The sequence below is a fragment of the Simochromis diagramma genome, unplaced genomic scaffold (genome assembly GCF_900408965.1).
Source record: "Simochromis diagramma unplaced genomic scaffold, fSimDia1.1 OVJJ01000816.1, whole genome shotgun sequence".
Taxonomy (NCBI): domain Eukaryota; kingdom Metazoa; phylum Chordata; class Actinopteri; order Cichliformes; family Cichlidae; genus Simochromis; species Simochromis diagramma.
The window spans coordinates 11260735-11279613 of record NW_024386908.1 but is presented as its reverse complement, the minus strand read 5'-3'; the positions used below and the strand labels follow the sequence as shown (position 1 = coordinate 11279613).

At 41.6% G+C, this 18879-nt stretch overlaps 1 protein-coding gene across 1 annotated transcript in view; it reads right to left on the bottom strand.

Moving 5' to 3' along the window:
- Positions 1 to 325: 325 nt before the first annotated feature.
- The window catches only part of snd1 (staphylococcal nuclease and tudor domain containing 1), a 173470-nt gene continuing 154916 nt past the window's right edge, over positions 326 to 18879 (bottom strand). Inside the window, exons 22-24 of the mRNA XM_040035415.1 lie at positions 16316 to 16519; positions 4095 to 4139; positions 326 to 1359 (exon numbers count right to left, since the gene is read on the bottom strand). Of these exons, the coding sequence (XP_039891349.1) occupies positions 1294 to 1359; positions 4095 to 4139; positions 16316 to 16519 (315 nt within the window). The 3' untranslated portion in view covers positions 326 to 1293. The remainder of the gene's footprint in view (positions 1360 to 4094; positions 4140 to 16315; positions 16520 to 18879) is intronic.

The window sequence follows — 18879 nt, the reverse complement described above, 5'->3', positions numbered from 1 at the left end:
GATACATTTGAAAGATTTTGGAGGTGAATGTTAAACAAGCTCAAGTTTAGACAAATTAGCATCACTAATTGCAAATTTTGTGGTTAAAAAAAGAAATTAAAAAACCCCAAACTGTCAAGCTTTTAGTGAAAGACCTTTGCTGGATTGTGGTGTTTTACAGGAAACAAAACCTTTTATCTGCATTGAAGTGCTCTTAAATTTTGGCACAAGTGTTTCATAAAAAAAAAACTGAAATCCTGAGCTTTATGTCTAAAGGACTTTGTTTCAGGTTGCATTTTCGCATTCTTTCATTTTTATTTGAGGAAAACATAACAAAAACCCACGATTAATTTGCTTATTTTTTATTCATCAGATTTTTAATAGAATGCAAAGGTCCATTATGTGGAAACAAATTCAAACACTGTATCTGCCATGGCATACAGAGACAGGAAGAGAAGAGACTGCCAGAGACAGGATCATTACCGTTATCAGAATGTAAACTTTACAGAAGAAGAGATGATAAAATGCCACGTGAAGGCATCGATATTTACTGGTCATAAAAGTGTGACAGTGAATAAACGACGAAACACTCCCCACAAAAACATCTGCAAATGTCATAATCACACAGATATACACTGAAGACAAAAATAATTCATCCTTTTTTTTTTTTTTTTGTTTGTTTTTTTCTTTTCAAGTCTGTGTGGCTTCACCTACAGCACTTTTCTAAAACAAAGCAATATACACCTTTCAACATATCCTCACATTTACAAGAAATTCATTAGGGAAGCATTTGTTGCTTAAAAAAACAAAGATTAAAAAAAATTGAGCTTTTTCCTGCGAAACAGACGTTCCCTTCCGAGTAAAGAGGAAAGCAGGGCTTGGGCTAGAGTGTCAGAGAGCAAAGTCGATGACTGGCTGAAACACATACGTAGGCATCACTTATTATCATTCACACAGGTACTGCTGAGAGGATAGTGTGGCAAATAACGGACCGGCAATAGTGCAGGCGCTGATTAGGGAAACTAAAGGACGAAAGGAAAGTGATTCTTGCATGATAATTATTTTTTCTTATAGCTTTGCTAGCATGCTCTATATGGAGCTACTGGGGCTAGCAGGAGGACAAGATGTAAGAGAAGAAGAAAAGCCAGATGGGAGGGTTGAAATGCTAAATATGAGGGAAGAGTGAGTCGCGAGCTTGTTGTTTAGTTCGTCTTCTGTCCGAAGCATCACTTGCCGTCCACGTTGGTCTTTGGAATGGTGTTTAATGGATGGTCTGTTCTCTTTTTTGTGCATCTTCTTTTATCTTTCCTTTCTTTAACGGCTGTAACCAAACTCATCTGCGTCGTCGGCACGGAAGTCTCCGTAGCGCCAAATGTTGAGCTGATGGGAGGACAGAGACAGATCTCATTGACCATACTGACACAGATAACTGCACAATGTGGTGAAAATGCCCCATTGCTTTGAATGGAACTTCCAATAATCTCTCCAGCACATTGCATGTTAAATGGACAAGAAAAAAGAAAAAGAAGCTAAAGGGAAGAGAGAGCTACAGTGCAACACACAGAGAGAGAGAGAGCTCAGTGCTTTCACAGACCAGTGCGAAGAGCCAGCATCATCATCATCTCCATCACCATTTAATCGGACCTGCGTATCCAGGAGGTTCGCAAACGCCACCAAGTCTATTACTTCTCCTATTCCATTACACTGACAATCCTGCACTGCCCCATAAACCATCTCGTTTGCCTGAATGTGGGCTTTACCGCGACGTGGTTGGCAAAGAGTGTGCGCACTTTGGAAGAGCACCCAGTTAGTTACTGCCTTTTTAAAAGCCGTAGAAGCCGTCCGGTCTGGAGGTGTTTGTGTGTATATGCGCAGGTCTGCTGTGTGTATATGCGCAGGTCTGCTGTCTGGGATGCTTCTTTTATGGCTCTCAGAAGCATGCGCGTTCAGCTGTTAATGCTGTGATTCATACCTAATTAGCGACTGTGCTAATTAGCAGTAGTTATTAGGATGAATGAAATGAATGAAGCCGTTTCCCCGTTTCGCACTCCGGTGCCTTTTTTTCCTGCTCCTCCCTGACACCCTGAAAACATGGCAGTAACTCCGATTGTGATTACAGTCAATTCCACCTCTGACTGACTCATTGTCTGGACATGCTGTATAACCGCCGGGTAGCTAAAGCGGCACAGGAGGGACTGATTCTTTTAGAATGTAGAGCCATCATGCTTTACAAGAGTAAACAAAGCGACATCCAAGTGTCTATTGCATGCTCCTGGGGCTCTTGTGAAAGGCTTTTTCTTTTTTGTACGATCCTGTCAAAGTCTCCAGGTTTCAGCCCTTGTCAACAGGACTTATTTGAACAGACCTTTATTACTCCTCTTATTTTTACATAATGTCTTTTTTTTTTGTTACTCCTCAACATAAAGACCATAACCATAAATGTGTCCAATTGTTCACATCTCTGTCCTGCCTAAGGCAATGTGGCTGCTACTAAAAATCAGTTTATTTTTCTTTTAAAGGATGGCCCCGTAGAGCCGTGTTTGACAAGTGAAAGGTTGATGGTTCAAGTCAAGCTAAAGACACTAATCCCCTTTGCGGTTGTGTCAGGAAGGGCATCTGTTGAAAAATGTGCGGCGCTAACCGCTGGGACGACCCCTTGTCACAAGAGACGAGGTTCAAGTGGCTTCTATTTATTTATGTTTTAAAGGATCAGGATTCAGATTTCCTGAAGAAGTTGGGTAATGTAGTTTCAACTCTTTAATCCTTAAAAAAAAAAACTTACTAGGAGAAACCATAGAAGCTCTTTTCTGAATATTTCAGGCCTGCTTATAGAACAAAATGACCCGGTGCGCTTCAGAGATTAGTGACGGTGGTCTCCGCCTGTGCAAACTGTCCAAATAATCGTCAAACCACGTCTTTTTATATATCACATATATCTTTGATATGCTGATATATATGCATTAAGGTACAGGGCAGGTCATCACCCTTATGGAGGAACGAGTCATATATAGTGCACTGGTGACTTTTAAAAGCAGCAGGATGAATATGTTTTAATTCATTATTGCCAAAAAAAAGGGCAACGACTTTCTAGTTTATTGTGCATATTTATGATATCATCAGTACATAGATGCTTTTGGAATGGAGGAAGTAGAAACTTCAGTAGAAAAGCAACCTTTGAGTGTACAGACCTAGACACAAGTGTGGCAATTTGGACATGTTATGAAGTCTAAACATCAGCTGTGCAAGGGGGAAAAAACACAACACAACAAAACACAGAAATGAACCATCAATGGTCTCCAGGCTTTATATGTGAAGGAGGAAGTTCAATATGATGTTCACTCTAAGTGAAAATCACATTTCCACTCACTACCTAAGGAACCCCACACACAGTGAAGCGATGTATAGAGAAAAAGAAATTGAAAGAGTATTACGAGAAAGTAAACAATGGCACTCGCAGTGTGTCTGGAGAGCTGGACTCTCGCAGCCCTCCCCGTCCATCTGTGCTACACATAGCGCGAGATAGCACTACACATTAAATTGTAACCCCCCACCAACTAGTCCCTAGAACTCTCTGGTCTGAAAGCACTTATTGTTTTTACATTTCCTGGGTTCCTTTCCAATCTTTTGCTGCCAGTTTCACTTGGCTGGCCGCACAGTTTACTGGTCACAGAATAAATACAGTTGCGGCGGATTGTTATGTCAAAACTCCGACTCGACTCATTCCAACATGAGAGCCCAGTGTGCTAGACCCTAAATCCTATTCATTCCTTCCTCACTATCCCCACTGCACTCTTTTGCACAAATCCCCACCCCCCATTTTCATAGAACGGACCTGCACAGACTGTGGGCAGCAGTCCATATGGGACAATGCTGACTGCCAATGTAATGTGTGACATCTTGAGAAAGAGAAAAAGCAGCGAGGAGAGGATACACTTTCTCTCTGATAGTTTCCAAGGGAGAGTAATTAGTGTTGTAATGTATTCTTGTTTTGGCATCAGTAGATTTCTCAGAGAGGCAGACAAACTACAGGAGGAGGCGACGGAAAAGTGGAAAAAAAGGAAAAAGAAATAGAAAACGACAGACAATAAGATGGTGGCTGGGATGAAGTGACTTACCCTGGCACTCTTGGCAGATTCTTGACTGTTCAGGTACTCTGTCACCTGAGGCAGAAAGAGACAAGTCATTAGCATATCACATCCCTGCGTCACCCGTCGGATTTTAAAGGATTAAGGTGAATCAATGCATCCTTTCAACCTGTTCTGCCCCTGAGACATTTCTTTTACCTGCATACATGGAAATTTACAAGTTTTTTTTTTTGCACAAAGTTCACTTTTTATAAAGAAGGGTACTCGCTCACCCTCCCCTTCAGCACTAGATGGAAGGAGCGCAATGTTCTCTGAAGATCAACGAGATCGAAACAACACGCAGACACAAAGTGGTTATGCTACTGCGGGCGATGCAGATCACACAAACATGCAAAGGAAGCACACGGAGCTCCCGACGTCATGTTACAGCGCAACGCTTTCTGTAACTGAGTTAATCCACCAATGGGAGTGGCATCACTTCATGCTAAGTCACTCAAGATAAGAGTGACTCTCATACTCATGCCTTCCAGCCTTGGGCCAACACGTCGATGGTGTGCAGAAGATTTTTTTTTTTTTTTTTTTTTAAAAACAAGTGCATTTGTAGGACACCTTAAAGGTGTTCTCCTTTGGTGTTTTTTTCCTCTTTTTGTACAAAATCAGTTGTCTTGTTTTTGTTTTGTTTTTACAGTAAGGTTGTGGAACAGTGAAAACTAACAGGGAAAGAGTCAGCTATGAGCAGTACTGTATAGCTAACTATAGCAACTGTTTGCTAAACAAAAAGCATTGTAACGGATACTGTAGGTGCTGTGCAATTAATCAGCTACAACTATAAAAACAACACTGCACGGCACTTTGTAGCCTCTTTTACTGGTTTTACCCCTGGTTTTACCCCTCACTCACTGACTCTCCGATAGGCTCCGGCAGGTTTAGTTGAATCGAGCTTTTTCTCAACCAGAAGCGCAAAATCAATTCAGCTAATTAGAAACATACAATAGTGTAAAAAGGAACCGAAGATACAGATCTGCTGTTTTCTTTAAAAAAAAAAAAAAAAAAAAAAAAAAAAAAGAAAAAGAAGAAGAAGAAGAAGAAGAAAAGGTATCAAGCAATCATAATTATTTGTTATCTCAACTTAGAGCCAAGAGATAACATTGAATCAACTTGTAAATAGCAAATACAGCCAACCTGATGTTTATTCACCAAAGGCTATGCAACGATGAACTATCAAAGTCTGCAAATGAACTTAAATGCTAAAACCCGATGCCTTAAAAAGTGGAATTAAGCTATGACATTATGGTAAAGCAACTGAGTCTAGGCTAGAAACTTGAGCATGTGCCATCTCAGGGTGTATTTTTTGATAAAATCTTTCAATCTAAACTTTCTAATCTGTGATAAATAAAACTAATATGAAATAAAAACAAAGAGTACGAGTTTAAAGTATTATTCAAGCTGTAAAGTCCCCAGATAGTTCTGCCACATACTGTATATAGAAACTCTTTCCACGCTATCCATTTGCTCAATAGAAGTGCTGCTTTAAAAACATCTACTCAAAGGTAATATGCACATATTGAGAGTATGGAGAGGATTATACAGGAGTTGGAGGAGAGAAGAGAAAACCAATGTGCAGTGTTGAGCATATTGACTGCTTCTGCTAGAACAGCCATTTAGCCTCATTGAATGAACCAGTGATGAGTCATAGGGCGGGGGGGGGGGGGGCAAAGGGAGATAGAGAGACAGTTTGCTTAGGTGGGTACAGTGTAAGTGGATGTTTGGACCTTGAAAAGCTCAAGCAACAGACCCTTGGAACGAGATGTCCTCCACCACTTACAATATTGGATAAAATTATGCACGAGGTACACAAACACAAATAAGAGGTTGCACCACATCTACCGAATAAGCACTATCTGTACGATGCATGCATGAATTTGTTCATTCCTGTCTTTTCTGACATAGTGGCAGATATAACCATGACAGTAAAAAGAAAACAACTTAAATGAAAGAACACAAAGAAATCAAAAGTCAATTGAAAGAGAAGTCATTGTATTTCCACATAAAAGACTCCGTTTTTCAGCTTGTTTTGAAGGCGATTATAAGAGCAGAAGAGCTGGTTGGCACATACACATCTAGAACAAGGATGCCAGATGTTAAAACAGTCGAGTGTGGATGAGGCTCTGGAGTTTAATTGCTTAGCTAGCTTGTGCACATAGGTTGATTTGATAGCTGCGCTGCATATGGCACAGCCAAGATAACAGACCTGTCTGTCTGTGTGAGCGCGTGCACATGTAAGTGTGCGGCTGAGGAAAGTGCTGTGGCTGCACAAGTCATCCGTCAAAGCCAGCTAAAGGAGAGATTTTTTTTGTTTTTGGAAGGCATTGGGATCTGGCATCTTGGTCCCATCAGGCAGATGTCACCATATGGAAGACCCAGCCGAAGATATTTCACAGACACAAAAGGCCAGTGATGCCATTTGGGCTTTGGAGGAGAGCTCTCAGTGCTCACAGCAGTCTTTCCCAGTGCAACACTTGGACAGCTAGGGGAAGCTAACATGATGGGGAAGAGGGTCTCATACGCGCCAAAGTGGATTAGGCAATATATAAACACAAGAGAGAGAATTGCATTTGTGAGGAAAAATGGCAAACCCCAAAAAGAGCTCAACTTTAGAGGAAATGTATTCCATCTGCACTTTTTCCAAACTCCATAGAGCTGAGAGGCTGAATCCAAATGCTAAGTATTCTGTGAAAGATGCAAAGTCAAGAGCACTACAGCACAATATGCACAGATGATATGCTGCCATACTGAAATTATCATGGTGGGCCTCTTTGTACAGTGGTCGGGAGGGTGCCTTTCCTGGCTCACCCTCATCTTTCACTGTTCCCCTCACTTCACTTCACTGAACACAACAGCCAATCACTGTGCAGCTGAACACAGATGATGACAGACTTTGGATTTCGAACGGCTGCACGTATCCTGTCCCGGATCCTTCTTTTCACAGCTTTTCTATTGGCTCCAGTAGAGAGGCACAATGGCTCATTTGTGACACAAAGTGATGTAAAACTCGTCTGGAGAGGCAAAGAAAGGGAATATTTATCTTTATAGCAAACAAGGGTGTCATCATATAGATGGAGGAGGAAGGGAAATGTGGAAATGATGGCAGGGAGGTAGAATAAGTAAAATAATGTGCACGTAAAGTAAAGAAGTCCAATAAGAAAAGGAAAGAAAATGCAGAGTTTGTAGAGGGTTCAGGTAGCAGAAGGCTGCGGGCGACAGTGAGCTTGTCTGGATGACCCTACAGAGCTCCCATATGCCAGACAGATGCCATTAACGGTGAGCAGTGGCTATGGATGCTGGCACCAGAGAATATGTTGTTGGCTAAGGAGGCTGCAGCGTACGTGGGAGTGCTCCTGAATGCATGTGATTTCATTCTTTGCAATTACTTGCAACAAAACAACTAACAAAAAAGTTCTACAGTAAAAGACTGAGACTAAAAACATCTATCTGATACTCGCATTCGCACCAAAGGGGAAGGATCTGAAAATACTTTTGACTCAGCGTTAATGTATGCAGGTAACTTTCTCACGCAAGACTTGGTGGGAGACTTTGTGTAAGTGTGATGCTTCCCGTAAGATGAACGACAGGTGGTGTCGGTCTGGCGGTTTGGCACTAATCTGTGTATCTGACTGGCTGTGAATCTGCGAGAGTGAGAGAGGCAGCGAGGGAGGGAGACCGTGCATTTCCCCGCACTGGCCAGCATGCCATGCCCAGGTGGTGTTCTGCTAAATGCGGTGTGAAAGTGGTGGATCGGAGCGAGCGCTAACGCGGCACTTTTGTGACAGGTTGTGCACGTCTGGTGCGTAGGTGAGCTGCGTCTTCTTTGAATTTCACAGCACGTGAAAATGCTAAAGTAAAACCAGATTTAGTCAGATTTTTGGATGGCGTGTGTATGAAAAACAAGTGACTAATCGACGTTTCGGTGCCCGGTTGTGTTCACGTGGTCCTCGCTGACGATATGGGATGTCAGAGGACTTAAAAACCACCCGAGTGGAAAGGGAACAATGAGGCGTGTCCTCTGTGCATGTTGCACTTTTCTCATTAGCAGCAATGATGATCAGGCGCACAGCCTCTCAGACACATGCAGTCAAACTCCAACATAAAAACTGCCACTAACAGCCTTTTGTCACTATTTCTTTGTTGCTGCTTTGCTCGTTTTTTTTCATCCCACTCTATCAATCCTTATTTCGTCTTGTTTCATGTCCCCCCCGCCTGCCATCACAGCCTCCTTTTGACTACACTGAAAACAAAAAACTCTGCAGCAGACGGATCGTCGTCAGAGCTTCTTCCAGAAAATAATAGCTTTCATGTCCGCAGCTCAGGGTGTTTCCAGTTGAGAATGCTCTGTTAAGCAATGGACTGTCCTATGAGACATCTTTCAATCAACATGTCCGCGCATAGCTAACAAGGGAGGGACTCCTTGAAGGTTTGTCATGTGTCAGGACTGAAGGAATACAGTGGTGCTTATGTAAAGACAAGATAGAAAGACACTGAATCAGATTTTTTATTTATTTTCTTAATGGACGTAAAACAAAGTAGATCTACAATGTCTGGCCATTAGTTTTTTGTGTGTGGCTTTTATTTCTCCTAATCCTTTCTTTACTTTCTACTAGGGCTGCACAAATGATCAAACGCTTACAATTAACTATTTTTGTTGGCTTATTTGTTTATTTTGACCACAAAGTGAAACTCTTCAGATTCAGATCCTGTCTTTTCCGTGAATGCTCTGGCATTAACTAAGCAAGGGAAATTGAAGCTTCTGAAGTAGACATAACCCAGCTGGGTATTTAACTTAGGTCCCTCATGCTATGAGGCAACAGTGCCAAATAATGAGCTACCAGACTACCCTTGTTGGCCTGCAACACTTATTAAAACCTGATAATCGAGATAAAATGAAATTAGCAAAACTCCATTTTGCGATGACCCATCGTTTTATCTCGTGTTAGAAATCACAGCACACCGCTTTCCTTTGCATCGGTGTGATTTTGCTCCTTCCCAAACCCCCACCAAAAAGCCAAAGCACGTCGAGTGCATGAGTGTCATTGCCCCTGTCTGCTGCAAACTAAGACTACGTCCTGTTACATGCTGGTCCCCCCAGCATGGCTGTCGGATGAGATCAGATGCTTTGTTGGGAACGTGGCATGACAAGCCCACCAGCGTAGGTTCGTGGAGTTAAAGAGGACACATTCGTGTACCCCAAGCACATACAACAAATGCAAATGCAAACAGTGTCTAGTGCTCTCCCAGATGTTCTGGAAGGAACTGCTCTTGTAAATATGCAATAACACCACTGCATCTCACCCTAACGTGCAAATTTACTCTCACAAAAGTTGTGTAAGAACATTTTGCTCTTCTCCAGTACCATTTTATTTTTCCCAGCAAGGTCATATCACAAAACAGAATAAATTAAAACAGCCTGGTGCCTCTGCTCCCCTCCTGTACTCACCCCGGGGTCTTAGGAGGGAGGATGGCGTGTAACAGTGTGTGTGTGTGTGTGTACACACATCTGCAGAAGGAATGGCATCTGTGAAGTGGCGCGTGTCAGTTAGGACATGTACAAAAAAAAAAAAAAAAAAAGACCCTCAGAGCAGTGCCAGCAGGGGAGGAAAGTGCATGCTAGTGTGTATGCAGTCAATAACGGGGAGCAGAAAATGTCCATTAAAAGGCCCCATCTCTAACTCTACTTGTAAATTAGGTATTGAGCCATTGGTGGAGAGCGGTTATGCTGTAACACACCCGTGACACTCAGTGGGGGGGTGTTTATGTGTGCCCTGTGGGTTTTTGGGGGATGAAGAGGCTCTTGATGGGCTGTGACAGGCGTTGGGGGTTGAAAAGCGAGGGCAGCAACCTGAAAAATCAGTCAACTGGTGGACTGGATATGGCTAAAAGCCATTTATAAATGACACGGTGAAGACTTTTTGGGTTGGGGGCGGAGGCGGCGGAAATCTGATACACTGTGGGGTACCTACTTTCTGTACTCGGCCACACAAACTCCAACCTGCTATTTTTTGTTATTCTTCGTTTAATCTTATTGGCATTTTTATTACAATTTCACAAACACAAATTTTACTACATTACTATTTATCTTTGGTATTCATCTCCCAGGTTTGCACTTGTGTGTTTTACTATTGTTTTCCTCCTTTCCTCCATGTCAAATACATGAGGGACAGCTACATATGTGACTCCTGTTCTTGGGGAACAGTGTTACATGAAACGTGGTTTGCCCACCAGGCCTCAATTTGTTACAAAGAACCTACTCTACAGAAGCAACAACACTCCCAGGAGGCATATCTTCAATGTCCAAAGCAGTGCCTTAACAGCATGGCAGCAGAGGTGCTCACCACATGAGACCCTTGACTGGAGACTAAAGGGGCAATCGTGGTTTGATAAATGGAAGAGGCGATCCCTGGAGGCAGCCCTCTGCACGTGTGACCCTCTTTCCTGATTTCCCCACATTCAGCTCCCTCTTTATCTACATTTTCAAACTCCATTAACACAATTATTCTGTCCTACTAGCTAACACTGGGGACTATAGCAAGTTGTAAGAAAACTACACTACCCAAGAGGCCCTTTGTGTAAGGAAAAGGGAAAAAAAAAAAAAGTCTGAATAAACAAACCTCACATCATGTGAGCTTCCGCTTACAGGCGTCTCTTCTGGGCCATCAAAGCTTTTCACAACTATAAAGTCAGCTGCTCAAAATTCATACGGTAAAAGCAAAGCATCAGTGTGAATACGGCAAGAATACAGAGCAAGAAGATAAAAGGCAAAAAATAAAACCATATTTCCTGAGGGGTTCCTGGTAATTATAGCTTTCACTTTGAATAGGCCACCGCACAGCTGTTTCCCCCACAGTCCACCTTCTGCCGACACACTCACGAAAACATTTAGGTAAAGATCTTCTCTCCATCTTTATATACATTAGGTTAAGGTATCTTAATCCTTTCTGTGGGGAACAAGGTGGAAGCGAAGTCGATACTCCAGCTTGGCTGTTGGTGATTGATAATAATTATGGTGGTGAAGGCAGACGCTTCCGTATTTGTAATTGAGTTGTAATTAGTAAACTGGAGATTATTAGCTTGTAACACTAATGAACTTTGGGGGCCAGCACAGACTTCGGTTAGATGAGGTGACCGAGTGAGACAGTCGGCACCGTGGCCCGCCACAGTTTGAATCAGTCATATTTGTTGGCAGCTGCTGACAGAAAACACTGGTGAAAAGCAGCAGAGCACAAACGACAGCGCTCCTAACCACACAGACATCTTCCACTTGAGCTGCCATGACAGGCTCATTACAACTTGGATAAAGAAATATTAAGTGCGAGTGTGAAGTTCTGTGCAGTAGCTAAAAATATCTGCTCCAGGCACTTATTACTTGTGTGCCCAATCAGGTAGAAAGAAAATAATATATCTGTCATGCAACTTGTGGGCATTATTATCAACCTTGTGTGGGTTTGAAGGGCAGAAACATCTGAGGTAAGTTGCAAATAATTGCACATAACTGCATTTTGAATCACAGCTCATTATGAGGCCACCAGCAGGTTTGATCTGAGCTCTTCTCCACTATAATTCCCGGGGATTATTGCTCATCATGACACAGCACTGAAAGACGAAATGCAAATCAGCACATCAGCAAAAGCCAAATGAGGCACCTCGCCATTGACATCTAAATGACATGGCTCAGGCCCAGGATAACATAAATATACTAAAAGTTGAAAACAGAACACATGGGGAGAAATATGACAATCAGAAATGAGGCACTGGTATATACAAGAATTCAGACTGCGTAGGTGTGGAACAAGAAAGAAGGGATGGAGTGGAAAAAACTAAAAAGATAAGGTGAACAGTGAGTTGAGAAAGACAATAAAAAGGGTGAAAAAAGAAACAGAAGTCTGTTAAGTGGGCACCAGTGTGGAAAGCTGCCCTTCTGCGAGTGGATAGTTGATGGTGCCAGGACGATTTAAGGCTGGCTAAGTATATCTCTTGTGCCTTGAAGTCTGTGTTCAAGTCTCAGGTTAGCGCATGAGAGAGGATCTAAATGTGTGCGTTTTTAAAAAGTCACTTTCTTTGTACACAGAACAGTCCAACAGGACATTTGGCAAACATTCATTATCTCTTGTTTGCCAAAGTGAACAGCATTGTCATTCTTAAGCGTTTATAACTGGATGGAAAATTGTTTTCTCGTGCATCCCGATGCCTTTTTCCCTCTACACTTTTACTGTCAGAGAAAATGACACAAATGCTCCATTTTACACTGAAGTAAAGAGATACAAATTTTCTTCATCTCAATGACAGCAGTTGCCAACAGGGGCAATCAGACCAAATGACACATCGCTCTAAATATTGCTACCAAAGGCAACCATAACGTGGCTGTTCAGCTTTACTGCTCATTTATGATACTAATTTGATGAAAACATGTACAGCTGGCTTCTTCTACGAACTGTGGCCAAATTTACCTAACAGTCAGAGCACAGCAGTACACAAACACCCCTTTGTTACCACAGAAGCGTGCACATTGTCGAGCTCTATAGCTGAATTTAAAATGTCAGAACAGTGATAGAGTCCAAGAACAGACAGCTACACAGATAATCTAAGTATAAAAGCTTAATAAAAACACACGAGCAGATGGACTACACATGATATGCCATATGCGTGTGACAGATTACACTATGAGATTAAAATCTCTTGATTACGCACATCCAGTATGTTATGAGGGTGAATATTAACAGTTGTTAACAGTTTAAAATATTTACAGCTGTTCTGATTCAGGTTAGTCTGTCGCTTTGGATCATTTTCATATTATATGACTTGGTGCTTTATTTTCCAAGGACATCAGTGGGCAAGTTCTTTATTAAGAACTTTCTATTGATCATAATTAGGCTCAGTATCTTCCATCTGATTTTCCCATTTCCTCTTTCTCGCCTTCCTTTAAAGTGGAACTAGAGATTTAAGATGAAGCAGCTGGTATATGATCATCATTTCACCTACACTTTCACAATGTTTATACCTTTTCATGACACTGCTATACAGCAGATGTGATAGCTGTCCATATGGTGTGCATAGTGAGCATCTACTAAAGAAGGGCTTAAGGCAGAGAGGCATTAGAAAAAAGAAATAAAGACCCAAATGGATGAATTTTCCTTCCTGCTTTTGCTCTATTGCGACACTGCCATCCTCAAAGACTGGTGTTAACCTTCCGTGCACTTATGACTGACTATTAATGGTTGCTGAAGTGCCAGTGAACATTACAGCCCATCTGTTACGTAATGCTTTAGCACTAGAGTACAGATTACAATGACCGTGTTCCAATGCCCAGGCATGGATAATGACTAAAGAACAGAGACAAAATGGAACAGATAGAAAGGACAAAAGTCATTTTTACAAGGAGGCTGATAGTCTAGATGCATGAAAAGGCAGAAGGGAGGAGTAAAAGAGCATAGGGTGCAAAGCAAGAATGCTTGGATACTACACTACTGAGCTTTGGGAGAATTTCTATATAGGGGAAGAATGATCCAGAGGTCACCAAGAAGTTGTACTTTAGTACATTTTTTTGGCTCTATTGCACCTTCAAGATAACGTTTTCTGTTGTCGTGCTAGCAGCAGGCACAGTTGGGCTCATGAATCTCCCAGCCACAATGCACCTTGCACACAAATTACTCTCCATCAACAGTCCAAGTTCACTACAGCAAAATGTAAAGTAAGGTGAACACATTCATCCTGAGCAGCCTACAAGAAAGAGGGAAATGGGAACTGTACAACAGCTTGACTTTGAGCAGCTTTGATTTGTGATTAAAACTATAAAAACTAATGGTTCTCTTTCAGGCTAAAACTCGTTCGTATTTTAATTATCAATTCATTTCCACAATATTTGGTTACTTAACACGTTATTCTTTTTGGCTAAAAAACAAAACAAATGGCCAACCAAAGACATTTAATCAATTGTTGATTTTCTGTCACCCAACAAACCGATAGATGCTCATCATTTCTAATAATGCTATAAAGAGCAGAACAACAAACAGAAGTCTAGCAAATAAGCCCACATATAGTGTGACTCAGACGCACAATTCACCACGTTTAGATGTTTCAGAGGTCGTCTGATCCTACTCGAGTTTGTTTTCACGAAGAAGAGAATGTGGAAGATGGCTTTGAGCTTGGAAGCCGACTTGATGGGTGGAATTATCAACAAGAAAGCTGCAGAGCTTTACTTAACACACACTTGTAAACACTTTGGCAACACTGCTGCTTGTTAGGCTTTCTCCACATCAAAATATTTGTCTGAAGCCAGCACAGAAGAGGCAAATGCATGTGGAGGCACAGCTGTTGCATACTAAAGAGGAACTGTTTGATCCAACAAAACCTAAATCTGTGGAGTCTATAAGCCTATTAGTTGAACTGCTGGGAGGTTTTAATCACCGTCCTTTGTCTAAAGGGACCATTAACCAGAGACTGCATTACGGCTGCTGGCTATTCTTGGGAGGTCAGAGTTCAAAACACTCTCACAACGATGCACAGTGCTTTATTGACTAAGGCGGGATGGGAGAGTAAATAAATTGTTTGAAACACTGCGTTGACAAGTCTCTTCTTCCCAGTAGCTTCTAATTTAGATTAATATAGAATCTGATTATATTTATGAGCGATTACACTCTGGTGGACACATTACTCTGTTCCTTTGTGAGCTTTAATTTTGAAATAAATAAGAGTGACTAATATTGCGCTTGTGCAGAAGGAGTAATCGCAGCAGGAATAAATATCCTCCATTTTTCTTTATCTTTCATGTACAGAGTGGCTTTGAGTCTACGAAGAGAATAAGAGAGGAGAGAAAAGCACACGAGTGATGCTTCGTGGTTTGACAAAATGGCCACCGTCTGAGGCAAAGTGTAGGTGTTTTAATGTGTATTGTGAGACTTGCGTTTGACAAGTGAGATGAGATAAGCATTAAGTCCTTTGTGCCACAGTGTTTACATTTAGAAAATCTGCAGCCTTCCAGTGTAGTACTAGCTTTCATGTATCGAGAAATTCTCCATGACAAACTAGCACCAAAACGTGGTGATTACTTAACTGCTAGGAAGCAAAAGACCTCGTAATGTGAAATAATATGCAATCGGGTCATTCGCCAGTGAGAACGCCAAACATTCACTGTGTATCTAAAACTGCAGTCCAACAAACTTGCACTATTGTCAACAGTGAACAGTGCTGAGATCCAAATTCAGTGACATCATATTTCTCTCGCTGACTTGTTTTCTGGGAGGCAGTCCATAACTGTTAATTCATCTTAAGCAAAAACACCCAATTCACATCTCACCCAAACCACAAACTATGAATAACTGTCGGCCGCTGTTTGCAAAGTTGAACTGCATTGAAACAATTAAAGATGGGCAGCAAGGACTAGTTTTAAACAGGCACGGGGCTAAATTATTTAAGACTGTATTATTGAAAAGTGGTTCAGATGTCAGCCATGGAGAAATGATGATGCGTTTTTGCTATTCCCAATCTTGAATGGTTCTAGCTTTTTTAGAGAGGTGAAGGCGGCTTTCAGTTTCACATGCTGCGGGATTTTACAGCAGGAAGAAACAAACATTTAAACTTTACTGGCAAAACAAGCAGCCTGTTGAAACACCTAGTGAATTACATCCAGGTGGATAAACGCAGTTTTCAACTGCCCAACTCATTGAATATGGGTAACTAAAATTAAAAGGAACCATTAGCCAGCTGATTATTTGGCTAGAAGTATTTTCAGAAATTCAAATGTGAAAGGGTCAGAGTATCATTCAGCGCGTCAGCTCACTGCACACAAACAGAGGCGGATTTAACTTTTTGATTTCAAACAAAGCTCTTTCAGGTTCTCTCTGTTTAACACATAAATGTCTTTTATTTTCCACAAGAAGAAAAAACAGTCTAAAAACAAAACACAAACTCAACCCAAACATTAAAGTAGTGGAACTGATAAAAGCAGCAGTACCATAAATCTTAACGCTACCTATAAATATCAGCTATGTAATTACACGACTACCACATCTATGGCCCTGTTGAGACCAGAAGACTAATTAACGTAGACTGAGAATAGGTCTGGTTGCCTAAACATAACAGCAGCCAATTCACTAAGGGAGAGAAGCAGCATGGAAACAACAGAAACAACAAGGAATTTGTTTTTTTTTAATCTAACAGTGAGAGCTTGCGTCACCAGCATCACATCTCCTCTCCTCACTTACCATCTTCTGCAGATGCTTCTCCTTGCGGACATCCACCATGACTAAGCCCTCTTTGACCAAGCCGAGGCCCACGTCCTCCTTGGTGTCCCCAAACTGTATTGTGACGTGTGGGCAGGTGGCACCCGAGTACTCCACATTCAACAGGCACTGGCTGTTCTGGATGTCTCGCACCACGCAGTCCACCACATCAGCACGGGCGTCCTCCTGAAGAAGCGAGAGGATTTTAAGAAAAGATGAGGAAGGAATGGAAGGTGGTGCAAGAGGGAGACAATTGGGTAGAAATGGATGTTGGATTAAAGAGTGAAAAAATGAAAATTGAGTTGATAATAGAAGAAATGAATAAGAGGGGACGGAGAAAGTAAAAGAAAAAAAAAAGATGAAAGAGATAATTAAGTAGGTTATCACTACTGATGGCTCACAAATGCAATCTAGAGACTGATTGAAGCAGTGTAGATGTGCACCAGCCAAACTGTAACATCATTCTGTTGGAAACAAACACTGGTAAATGGGGGGGGGGAGAAACCCTACTGGACAATATTAACACCACCTCATTCATGTCAGTTATACAAATGACAGTTATCTACTCAACCAGCTGAGGAGGCTTTAGTCTGTCTGAAGCATCGACGGTTAGATTCCTATTGAACCTTCTCCTCATCTAGATCAGTCGTCTTCTTCTTTCTTCTTATTCCTCAGGTAGTTACCTCTTCTAATTCCTAACCTTCTCAAATGTGAAAGGCCAGCATTTGTTTGAACATATGGTAGAGAAGGAGGTGGAACAGCTGCAGATCAATCCTGACCTCACGTCCTCCAGCAATCGGGGTGGGGAAAAAAAAAAAAAAAAAAAAAAAAAAAAAAAGGAGCCACAACTTCAAAGGCAAGAAGACACTTAGAAACAAAAATCAGTCCCTGGATATCATCCATCTCTCCCCTACTCCATCCATCTCTTTGCTTCCCTTCTTTCTCGCCCTGGTCTTGTCTCCATGGCAACCCCCTTAGAACTAGCCGCCCTTGGGTTATGTGCGTGTGTGTGAGCAAGTCTGGGCAGGGAAGCTTGTTCTAGGCACAAAACTAAGGGCCTTTTTTGTCCCCGCTCTCCCCCTGGCCAACTTGTCACAGGCGCTGCAGGGAAGCTCGAGGCAACATTGAGAGAGGGGAAAAGAGGAAGAGCGAGTCAGTGTGTGTCAGAAAGTAAGAGAGTGAGGGAGATAAGAGAGACAGAGAGACAGCTGATACAGGAGGAAAGGGAAAAACGCAGAGAGAGACTACTATAGAAGAGGAATTGCACTGACACTCGTGAAGAGACTATACAAAATTAATGAGTGCCTTTCAGTGACCCGCTCTCATCCACTGTGTGTAGAACAGACATTTCTGAAGCACTTGAGGGCAACAATGTTTGCATTTGCACCTCAGCTTACATTCGGATACCAAAACACTTCTTTTTTAAAATGACTTGCTTTGAGCGATATTAAAATGCTATGAAGAAAATGTAATTTTTAATAAAAACAACACAAGCCAAACTTCTCAGACAAGATAATGTTACATCTTGTCCCAGCACAAAGCACCTTTTTTTTTCCTTTTTTCTTTTTGAAGCAAAAATTATTTGTCTTCTTTGCACAAATTATTTGAAGCAAATTATGAAAAGAATAAAATAGATGCATAGTGTCAGCAGGTGTTCTACAGTTTTGTCTAATGAGCTTTGCTTTGTAATTTTAGCTCCCCCCCCCCCCCAAAAAGAAAAAGTGTATTTTTTCCACCGCTTAATTTGCACGTCTGTTAATGAGAAGAGATCGATAGCAGTCCAGTGTAAGCGATGCAATTTAGTACATGATTGAGTAATTGGATGGAATAGTAGGCTTGTTTATAAGCCACTACCATTAGAAAGTGGCTATTTTGGTTGGAGTGCTTCTGTCTGGCATTTGTTAAAAGAAATAACTTGGGTGTTCATCTTTTCTACAAGAACAGTCTTAGCAAAAAAAGTTTTAATTAGCTGAAAAGGCAAACTAAAGAAAATGGCAAGGCAGCTGAGAGTTCATGATGCACACGAGAAAACTGGATTAATTACTGATAAATGTGTGGTAGATGCTGGAGTGAGATGTCATGGAAATAACACGCTGTGCCTCTTTGCAAATAAAAACTTTAAGTTAAAAGTGTTATTCCTTCAAAACAGCAGAACAGTGAGAGTGTACCTTGGCATTTCCCCCCCTACAAAGATATTGTCGCTATATGAAAAGGCATTAGGAGGCAGGAGAATGATCTTATGCTACTGGCAGAACTGTGTTAAGAAAGATACACGACTGACAATGAATGACTCGGGATGGTGAACATCTTGTGTAAAGGTGTCAGGTTGCAGATTGCAAGACAAAGGCAGCAAGCTTTTTTCAAGCGCAGCAGCAAAGGTGTGGTACAAAAGGGGTCGTGGGCTGTCACGTGCTGTCAGTTTGAGTGACGTAGTAAAAGGCTTCAGAAAAAACAGATGGAGGACACAAGAGAAGAGGAAAATGAAAAGAGAAATAGGAAAGAACAGATGCAGACTGACAGAGAGGGGTAAGGTGCATGCCAACCTC